This window comes from Lepisosteus oculatus, chromosome 27 (assembly GCF_040954835.1).
Source record: "Lepisosteus oculatus isolate fLepOcu1 chromosome 27, fLepOcu1.hap2, whole genome shotgun sequence".
Taxonomy (NCBI): Eukaryota; Metazoa; Chordata; class Actinopteri; order Semionotiformes; family Lepisosteidae; genus Lepisosteus; species Lepisosteus oculatus.
Window position 1 is genome coordinate 6284428 of NC_090722.1, and position 10697 is coordinate 6295124.

The 10697-nt window shown below is 54.1% G+C and overlaps 1 protein-coding gene across 1 annotated transcript; it reads left to right on the forward strand.

Moving 5' to 3' along the window:
- Positions 1 to 68: 68 nt before the first annotated feature.
- On the forward strand, positions 69 to 8779 carry LOC102689023 (protein disulfide-isomerase A3-like). The gene is made up of 13 exons (XM_015336430.2): positions 69 to 387; positions 1227 to 1305; positions 1934 to 2051; positions 2819 to 2926; positions 3542 to 3671; positions 3762 to 3875; positions 4830 to 4955; positions 6089 to 6265; positions 6539 to 6647; positions 7255 to 7383; positions 7473 to 7552; positions 8370 to 8427; positions 8611 to 8779. Exons 1-13 carry the CDS (start codon positions 221 to 223, stop codon positions 8698 to 8700), a joined length of 1485 nt encoding a protein of 494 aa, XP_015191916.1. The 5' UTR covers positions 69 to 220; the 3' UTR covers positions 8701 to 8779.
- Positions 8780 to 10697: the final 1918 nt, after the last annotated feature.

The following is a 10697-nucleotide window of genomic DNA, read 5'->3' on the forward strand; positions in this document are numbered from 1 at the left end:
AGAGCCAACCTGACCTGGCCAATCAGCGCACAGTGGGCGGGCCCCGCTTCTAAATGACGTCACTGTTTCACATTTTCCACGCCCCCTTACCCAAACCTGGAGACCGCTGTCATCTGAAACTCTTGCTCCTTATGGTGCTGGCTTTCCCTCTTAACCGCCCTCCTTCAGCTGCCTTACCTTCGTTTCGCTCCTGGCGGCGTTTCTCCCTCATCTGAGAGGAATGGCCCGGCTGTCCGTGCGGCTGCTCTGCCCCGCTGCTCTGCTGGCTCTGGCGGCGCTCGGGGCCGTTGCGGTCGCGGGCGGCGACGTGCTCGAGCTCGGGGACGCGGACTTCGACGGCGCGGTGGCTCAGCACGAGACCGTGCTCGTGGAGTTCTTCGCCCCCTGGTGAGAGGCTTTGTCCGTTTTGAAAAACGGACCGTTACGAGTCCAGACCGCGGCTCGGAGTCGAGAGCCGGTTTCGGGGCAGAGCGTAGCTAGAGCCGTATAAATTCTTCATAACAGATTTTATTTATAAGCGCTTGTCAGGAAACGAAGCGCTGCAGAACACTACCCGCAAACGCCGTTGGCACTGTCCGCTACCGGCCAGTAAACTGTCACTGCACAGAAAGTAACGCAGATAAACACAGACTCGGTACTCTGCGGTAATTAGCTGTAGCGCTGACCTGTTGTTTCTGTCGGCTCCCGGCTCTTTAAACACCAAAACGCCAATCTCAAAACGCTAAAATAGCAACGATGCCATCAGAACCGCAGTTCATTTTTTTTTAAATACGAATCCGAAACACCTCATAACCGCACATCCAGACTGTGCAGTTGGGTGTTATTAGAAAACCTGACTTGCGATTTGTAACGTTTGAAATGTGGGAAGGATGCTTGTGGTTGAGCTGTTTAGACCTATTCAGACAACTTAGTTTCCCAGTGCGATCTTTCTTCACATATAGCTGAACCACATACTTATACAGGTCATTTACATTTCAAAAAGGACCATTTTCCTTCTTTTAAACCTCCTGTATGAAACGTTATGAAGAGGCTATGTCATACTTGTCCAGTGACAAAGCAACACCACAAACAGCAGGACGGTGGCAGAGCTTTAGTCAGGAAAAAGGGGGTAAAACATTATCAGTATGTAAACGATGGGGACACAGAATTTTTCTTGAAAATAAGAATTTATCTGGGGTTCAAGACCCTTTCTTCGCCTTTTCTCTCTCCCTTGTCTGTTTTCTCAGGTGTGGTCACTGTCAGAAATTAGCACCAGAGTACGAAGAGGCAGCCACCAGACTGAAGGGAGCAGTGCCGCTAGCTAAGGTAGGCCACTCCAGAGCCACCTGTCAGACTCCCAGCTCACGTGAGCCACTCCAGGTTTCACAGAGCTGTCTGTCAGACTCCCAGTGCACAGCAATCCGATCCACTCCAGGTTTTAAAATGCTGTCAATAACACCCCTAGTCCACAGCAGTCTGATCCACTCCAGGTTTTACAGTGCTGTCAGTCAGATTCCTAGTGCACAGCGGTCTGATCCACTCCAGGTTTTACTGTGCTGTCTTTTGGACTCCCAGCTCACAGCTGGTTGATCAACTCCTGATTTTACTAGAAGCTACAGGGCTCGTGTGTAGAAGATCTCTGTTTTGCTGGCCTCTCTGCTGTAATTTGATTACATTTGCATCGACAGGTATGAAAATAAAAGGTTTTCACCTTTCCGAAATGGTTCAAACCGCTGCAAAGTGGGTGTCTGTTCTGTGTCTCCGTGCTCGGTCCCAGGAATAGATCTGATCTTCTGTCCCAAAACTGCGAGTCTCGTTTGGGTCTGGATTTGGAGCATTCAGGGCTCTGCTGAAAGTGTGTGAATGAAAGACCAGGGTCGGGTCAGACTGAGCAGGAATGATGGGGGTGTCTGGGCGCACAGTTGCCACTCTGACCCCCCCCCCCCCGTTTCAGGTGGACTGCACAGCCCACTCGGAGACCTGCAGCAGGTTCGGGGTGAACGGGTACCCCACCCTCAAGATCTTCCGGAACGGGCAGGAGTCCTCGGCCTACGACGGGCCGCGCACAGCAGGTGAGTGGTGAGCACCCGGCCTGGGGGAACAGGACCGGGACTCTTCCCTGCTGCCTCTGCACTTTTCACTTCATTTTCCTCCTCCTCCTCCTGCTGCTGCTTTGAGCTTTTTATGTGTCGTTATTGACCCCTCTCCACAATCTCCCCCGCCCTCCTCCTCGTCCCGAGCGCACTGTCCCGTTCCGACGCTGTGAGGAAGCCGTAGCCCAGGCAGACAGTCTGTCCGGACGCAGAGCCAGACCTGAGGAATTTAAATCAAGGGGTGTCGTGATAAGGCCGTCCAGTGAGCTAATAATGCCATTGTCTAGAATATTATGGGAAATTATGGTCACTTTGATTCGATATAAGATAACGCACAAATCAGTCCAGAGAGGAGTGACCTGATAACGTTCTGTTTTTAATGTCCTACGCTGTCTGGCCTGAGGAGCTCGATCTCCCAGATTCAAGTATGTATACAAGGGCAAACTACAGGGAGATGCTTCTCTACACAAAGGGTGGTGGGTGTCGGGAACAGGCTGTCCAGCCATGTTGTTGAAGCCGATACACTGAGATCCTTCGGGAAACAGCCGGGTGAGACCCTGGGATGAAACCAACCAGCTGCACCAAGTAGCCTCCTTCTCCCCTTGACTGTGGTCTTCCTGGCGATGCCGCCTGGCAGGGGCTGAAGGTGTGGAAGCCGAGAGCCGCTCGTGCGTGACGCGGTCTCTCCCTGCGAGCTGGCCGCTCTCCCGCTCTCCTGACGCAGTCTCTCTGTGTTGCGTGTGCAGACGGCATCGTCAGCTACATGAAGAAGCAGGCCGGGCCCAGCTCGGTGGAGCTCAGGACCGAGGAGGACCTGGACTCCTTCGTCAGCCACTTCGACGGCAGTGTGGTGGGTGAGTCTGGCCCCAGGACGCCGCGCAGGGGATCAGAGACGTCGGGTTCGGCCTGGTCCTTTGTCTGTGCTTGTCGCAGCTTTTCCAGACATGACAAACAAAACAGCCGCAGATCAGGTTTACAAAGGCAGCAAAAAGCAGAGACAGCAGGGCTGTCTTTAAGACCCCAGATGCTTCATTGACCCCTTAATTGGCCTAATGATGTGCCTAACTGCATCTTTACTGTTTTCAGGTCCTGAAGAGAGAGCAGTTTCAATTTGCACGAGTTACTCAAGAGATTAGACATGCTCTGAAAACACCAGTTTCCGATAGATTTCCATTACTTTGTCCATCAGGTGAATTAATAGGTAATTTGCATTTTGGTCATTAATTAACTGCTCTTTTAGGTGAATTGGACGGTAATTGACAAGTTAGTTATCAATTAGGTTCTGAGTTTGGTGCAGGAGAAGTGAATTAACAAGTTAGTGATCAATGAATTAGTTAGATTCTCCATGAGGTGGCTTTGATGTTTGCTCAGGGGTCCCAGGACGACAGTCCCTCTTCCTGATGCTGACGTGACGCCGGCTGTTCCCTCGGCACTGCCGTCACCCCCCTCTGCTCGTCTCCCCTCCACAGGCTTCTTCCTGGGGCCGGAGAGCGCTGACCTGGCCGAATTCCTGCGGGCGGCCAGCTCCATGAGAGACAGCTACCGATTCGCCCACACCAGCGCCGAGAGCCTGCGGCAGAGGCACGGCGTGCAGGGCGAGTGAGTGAGGCGGGACAGCGGGGGGGGAGGGGGGCCGGCACGCCTCCTGTCTGTGACAGCTCTGCTCCCTCTGCCTCTCTCTGCCCCCAGGGCGGTGCTGCTGTTCCGGGCCCCGCAGCTGGCCAGCAAGTTCGAGGAGAGCGTGGTGAGGCACCGCGGCGCCGTCCGCCCTGACGCCCTGCGCAGGTTCATCCGGGAGAACATGTGAGCGCCTCCCTCTCTCTCCCTTCACTCTCCCTCCATGCTCTTCTCTCTCCCCTTTCTCCTCTCTTCTCTCTCCCCTTTCTCCTCTCTCTTCTCTCTTCACTCTCTCCCCTTTCTCCTCTCTCCTCTCTCTCTTCACTCTCTCCCCTTTCTCCTCTCTCCTCTCTCTTCACTCTCCCCCCTTTCTCCTCTCTCCTCTCTCTCTTCACTCCCCCCCCTTTCTCCTCTCTCCTCTCTCTCTTCACTCTCCCCCCTTTCTCCTCTCTCCTCTCTCTCTTCACTCTCCCCCCTTTCTCCTCTCTCCCTTCGCTCTCCCTCTGCTCTCTCCTCTCCCTTCACTCTATTATCACTCTACTACTATCACTCCTCTCCCTTCACTCAATTTATTAAAGTAATTAATAAATTACTTTATTAATTTCCCTACGGGATTAATAAAGTATTATCTATCTACTCTCCCTCTGCTCTTTCCTCGCTCCCCTTTCTCCTCTCTCCTCTCTCCCTCTGCTCTCTCCTCTCCCCCCTTTCTCCTCTCTCCTTTCTCTCTCCCTTCACTGTTCCTCTGCTCTCTCCTCTCCCTTCACTCTCCCCCCTTTCTCCTCTCTCCTCTCTCCCGTCACTCTCCCTCTGCTCTCTCCTCTCCCCCCTTTCTCCTCTCTCCTCTCTCCCTTCACTCTCCCTCCACTCTCTCCTCTCCCTTCACTCTTCCTCTGCTCTCTCCTCTCCCCCCTTTCTCCTCTCTCCTCTCTCCCTTCGCTCTCCCTCCGCTCTCTCCTCTCTCTGGTGTAAACAGAAACTGTCAGGGTCAGCAAAACTGTCTGGGGGCGCAGACTGTGTTAAAGCACTGCGCTGAACCGGGCTGATCTGATGAACTAGCACGAGTTCTAATTCAGGCGGACAGCGGTGTGGCTCATTCCTGACCTGTTCCTGCCCCCCCCACCTCGTGTCGTTGGGCAGATTCGGAATGTGCCCTCACCTGACCCACGAGAACAGGGAGCAGCTGATGAGGCAGGACCTGCTGACCGCTTTCTATGAGCTGGACTACCTGCGCAACCCCAAGGGCTCCAACTACTGGCGGAACAGGTGAACTGCAGGGGGGGGCTTGCACAGTGCGGGGGGGAATCGGGGTCCCTAGTGGCAGCCGAGGGGGCCGGCAAGTTCCAGCTGCCCCAGGGCTGTGAGAAGACTACTCACAGCATTCGTAAGGCCACAGTTAGCACCCTGTTGACACTCCAGGCCACCCTGTTACAGAAAGGACCAGGTTAACTCCTGGCCTAAGAGCAGTGTCCTACACAGGCCGGCGAGAGCAGGGCTCGATTCCAGGCCATTACTGGACAATGACCCATCTAGTGAGTTAATTACTGAACGACCTGACTCCTTCTTGCTTAATTAAGTAAGGGTTAATTGGCTAGCGTTCTGGTTTCGTCACTGGAAGGTTGTGGGTTCGAATCCGAGGTGAGACACTACTGTGGTATCCTTGAGGGAAGATCTTTCACCCGAATCAAAACACCCAGCTATGCAACAAGGGTTCTAACATATACTGATATTTCTATTTATGTGATCAATATAACTAACCCTGGTGCTGCAGATTATGTGGATGAGTTAAGGATCAGCTAGACTCATGATTTGAAGCAGCCTGGAGTTCAGCTGCTGAACTTTATCACCCCTGAGACAAAGGAGCTTGACGCCTTTAGTTTTGAAGAGAGGATGATGAGGGCACAAAAGTCAACTCAGGGGAACAGTTCAGAGTTCACAGTGACCCAGGGAGACAAGAGGGAGCAAAGGAGAACTGCATTAAGGACTGGGAACAAGAGACGCTTCCTTACAAAGAGGGAGGTGGGGGTGTGCAACAAGATGCCCAGCCATGTTGTTGAAGCCTATACCCTGGTTAACTTCAAGAAACAGCAGGGTAAGATTCTCTAATCATGACAGGAGGCACTTCTTTACACAAAGGGTGGTGGAAGAGTGGAACAAGCTGCCCAGCCATGTGGTTGAAGCCGATTTCCCTGGGAACCTTCGAGAAGCAGCAGGATGAAATTCTGGAGATCAAAACAAACTCCTTTGTTACCGATGTCTCAAATTGAGTAGTTGCAGGCTGTCCCTGAACTAGACCAGTTAAGGCCAGTGATTTCGGAGCATGGCGATGAAGACGGGGTGCAGTTTTCTTGACGTCTCTGCTGTCATACCTGTGCCTGCCCCCTCTCTCCCCCTTGCAGGGTGATGATGGTGGCGTCTCGCTTCGCGGGGCGCGGCCTGAGCTTCGCCGTGGCGGACCGCCGGGACTTTCCCGACGAGCTGGAGGAGTTCGGCCTGGAGGGCGCGGAGGGGGAGCTGCCGGTGGCGGCCGTGCGCACCGTGCTGGGGCAGAAATACGTCATGCGAGAGGAGTTCACGTGAGTGTGGGAGAGCGCGCCGTTTCTGGATGTGTGTGTCCCCTACGCCGTCATAGAGGGGGGCCTGGTTCTGTCCCAGAACCAGAGGGCCCGGTTCTGTGTTGCGTCAGCCGCGCACTGCGACAGGAGGAGTTGAAGCCTGCTCCTTCCTTGCGACACCGCTGGTCGCTCTGTCGGAGCCCTGCTGTGGTCAGTCTCCAGGCCCTCCGCGTGTCCTGGGCTGCTGTCTGCTGTGTCCTGCCCTGGTCAGCGTGTGAGGCGGTGTTCCCCCAGGCGCGACGGGAAGGCTCTGGAGAGGTTCCTGGAGGATTACTTTGCCGGGAGGCTGAAGCGCTACCTCAAGTCGGAGCCCGTTCCCGAGAGCAACGACGGTCCAGTCAAGGTCAAAATCACTCTGGAGACACTGCTGTCCCTCTCCTCTCACACTGCCCCTGAATTCACACACTGACACCCCCCTGACTGGACTGGAGACACTGCTGTCCCACTCCTCTCACACTGCCCCTGAATTCACACACTGACACCCCCCTGACTGGACTGGAGACACTGCTGTCCCTCTCCTCTCACACTGCCCCTGAATTCACACACTGACACACCCCTGACTGGACTGGAGACACTACTGTCCCTCTCCTCTCACACTGCCCCTGAATTCACACACTGACACCCCCCTGACTGGACTGGAGACACTGCTGTCCCTCTCCTCTCACACTGCCCCTGAATTCACACACTGACACCCCCCTGACTGGACTGGAGACACTGCTGTCCCTCTCCTCTCACACTGCCCCTGAATTCACACACTGACACACCCCTGACTGGACTGGAGACACTGCTGTCCCTCTCCTCTCACACTGCCCCTGATTTCACACACTGACACACCCCTGGCTGGACTGGAGACACTGCTAGAGACACTGATTTGTTTTCTTCGTACCAGCCAGAGCTCCTATACGATGAGGTGTTTCATCGTGACTTTCGTGTCCCATGCTGGTGAGCAGGTGGTGGTAGCGGAGACCTTTGACGAGATCGTGAACGACGCCTCCAAGGACGTTCTGATCGAGTTCTACGCTCCCTGGTGTGGACACTGCAAGAACCTGGAGCCCAGATACACTGAGCTGGGCCAGCAGGTGGGGTTTCAGCCATTGGGCATGCACACCTGTCCCGTCCTGGGGCTCGGGCGCGCCTCTGCTGACGCGCTGCCTCTCTGCTCTTGCAGCTGTCTGGGGACCCCAATATCGTGATCGCCAAGATGGACGCCACCGCCAATGACGTCCCGGAAGGCTACGACATTCAGGGGTGAGGGAACAGAGTGACTGGGCGTCAGTCACGCCTTCTTCGTCTTTGTCATCATCAGTTTGGGAACCCCCCACCCTACCACCATGCACCTGTCCCGCCCTCCCTCTCTCTCCCCTGCTGTTTTCAGCGTGAGCTGTTCTGAATCTTGCAGTGGGTCATATTCAAGTAAATAATCCTTATACTTATATAGCACTTTTCTGGACACTCCACTCCAAGGGCTTTACAGGTAATGGGGTCCCCTCCACCACCACCAGTGTGTGGCCCCACCTGGATGATGCACCAGTAAGCTCCCCACACACCAGCTCTCAGTGGGGAGGAGAGCAGAGTGATGGAGCCAGTTCAGAGACAGGGATTATTAGGAGGCCATGACTGGTAAAGGCCAGGGGGAGATCTGGCCCAGGACACCAGGGTAACACCCCTACTCTTTTCGAGAAACACCCTTTTTAATGACCACAGAGAGTCAGGACCTCAGATTTACATCTCATCCGACGGATGGCGTGTTTTTACAGTATAGTGTCCCCTTCACTGTACCGGGACATTAGGAGCCACACAGACCGCATGGTGAGCGCCCCCTACAGGCCCCATTAACACCTCTTCCAGCAGCAACCTTAACTTTTGAAGGAGGTCTCCCCTCCAGGTACGGACCAGGCTCACACCTGCTGGGCTCCAGTGGACTGCCAGCTGGGAGCTGCAGGGTGATACGGCTGCTGGCGGTACATGAAAACAGAGCCAGGAGAGGGCGTCGATGATCTGAGAGTGCAGATGCACACCTGGCCTCATTCTCATGAAACCTGTCTGTTCTCCGATTTCCTCTCAGATTTCCCACCATCTACTTTGCCCCAGTGGGCCAGAAGGCCGCCCCCAGGAGATACGAGGTGAGTGCCAGGCCGTCGGGCTCGCCCACAGACCTTCACTCGCTTCACTCTGTCCGAACTGACGCGCTCCTGCGCAGCGGCCGTCCTGAGCCAGCGAGCCGCCGGGTTTGGGGGGGCGGGGGGGGCGTGTGCGCGTTGCCCGCCGCAGAGACGCCTGACGGCGTGTTTTCTGGCGCTTTCCAGGGCCGGCGGGACGTGAAGGATTTCCTCGAGTACCTGAAGAGGGAGGCGAGCCACGCACCTGTCCTGCACGGAGCGAGGGAGGACCTGTGAGGAGGAGGAGAGAGATGGAAAACAGCAGGGGGGGAGAAATGAGGGGAACGAGAGGGGGGTGGGATAGGAGAGATGGAGGGATGGGGAGGAGGAGGAGGGGGGAGAGATGGAGGGATTGGCTGGGGTGGGGGGAGATGGAGGGAGAGGAGGAGTGGGGAGAGATGGAGGGGGGGGAAGAGGGGGGAGAGATGGAGGGGGGGGAAGAGGGAGGAGAGATGGAGGGGGGGGAGGAGGGGGGAGAGATGGAGGGATGGGGAGGAGGAGGAGGGGGGGGGGGAGAGATGGAGGGATTGGGTTGGATGGGGAGAGATGGAGGGGGAGGAGGAGTGGGGAGAGATGGAGGGATTGGCTGGGGGGGGGGAGGAGTGGGGACTGGGAGAGCACGGCACAGATGGAGGGGAAAGGTCTCTGCTCTCTGCACAGTCCTGCACGCTGTCGGTCAGCTGGCTGAGGGGCTTCGCTCGGACCTGCAGGTTCCCTCCCCAGCTGTCCGGCTGTTCTTGTCACACTTGAATCTATCATGTAGGAAAACCCTCTCTCGGCAGTTCTGTCAAGTTTTGAGTCACTCTCTAAAGTTGGGAAAACTCTGCACCGGAGATAGGAGCTACACCCTCCCAGAGAGATCCACTGAGGGAGGGGGGCCACTCTACAGAGCTCACCTGAGAGAGGCAGGACTGATCCATTTCCCGTTGAACAGGGGGTCTACAGTACAGAGCTCACCTGAGAGGAGAGGCTGGTCCATTCAGTATTGGGGCGGGGGGGTCCACTGGACAGAGCTCACTTGAAAGAGGAGGGACACATCCATTCCCAAAGCAGTGGGCCAGGCTGCTGTGCATCAGGAGCCTGACTGAAAACATTCTAAAACCCAGAGTAGATCAGGCTGCTGTGAAGCAGGAATGTAATTGTCATTCCTGTAAATGTTACACATTGCTTTTTCTGGGGGATTGTTTTGTTATCCTGTTCGGCTGTTTTTATTTGTGTTCAAACTGTTTCCACAATAAAGTGAAACAAAAACCTTTTATTGCAGCAGGAGTTACTTTTAGCTTGTTCATGTGTGTACAATATTGTTTGATTATAATGTTACAGTTTGGGATGTAAGTGTTAGGACTTTTTGTTCTAGATTGTTCTGATTAAAATGATGGGCTGAATTGTCACCTCTTATTTATAATGTTTTAATGTCTTTAAAGTTTCTATAGATTTAAACAATTATTAGTGTTTGTATAGCACTTTGTATCCCAAAACTCTCCACATTAAAGGAGGAATTCACTAAATCCTCTGCATCATGATGAAGGAGTGTTCATGTGAAGATACAGAGGAGCTGGACTGAGTGTCTGTACAGTTACTCTATAACTCTGATGATGATGAAGGAGTGTTAATGTGAAGATACAGAGGAGCTGGACTGAGTGTCTCTATACTCTTCTCAGTATACTAGAACTGCAAGTCCCAGCATGCGTCTGTTCAGCGCATGTGCAGTTGCCTAACGGTCTTTGCATGGGCTGAGGAATGAACAAAGCGCACCGCAGTTTGCGTGATTTTGCTGGTTTACATCCATTCGCGTTTACGATTTATTTTCTTCCTGGAAGTTGTGCTTCAGTTTTAAAATGACATTTTTAAACAAGACTACAGAAAGTTAATTCTAATAATTTGTGAAAGTCAGGGTTACACTCCCGCTACCCACGAGGAGCTCCGTTTACCGGACATAGTAACTACCTGACAACGCCCCTGTTAGAGCCCGGATCTTCTCCCGCCTGTGAATGGTCCCCGCATTAGTCGATCAAAAAGAGTTCGCAGCATCGTTGGATCGTGCTGGTGTCAATCATCTTCTCATTTATCTGATTGGCGGATACGTCTATGGGGTCCCGCCTATCCTCCAAGAATTAACCGGCCTAAGTATTTTTCCTACTCAGGCGTTCGCCTCTGGATTCTGTCCTTCTGATTGGTTAAGGCAGCTGCACGTCAAGTTAACTGGGGTTGTAATTGGCTGGATTCTCCCCCAG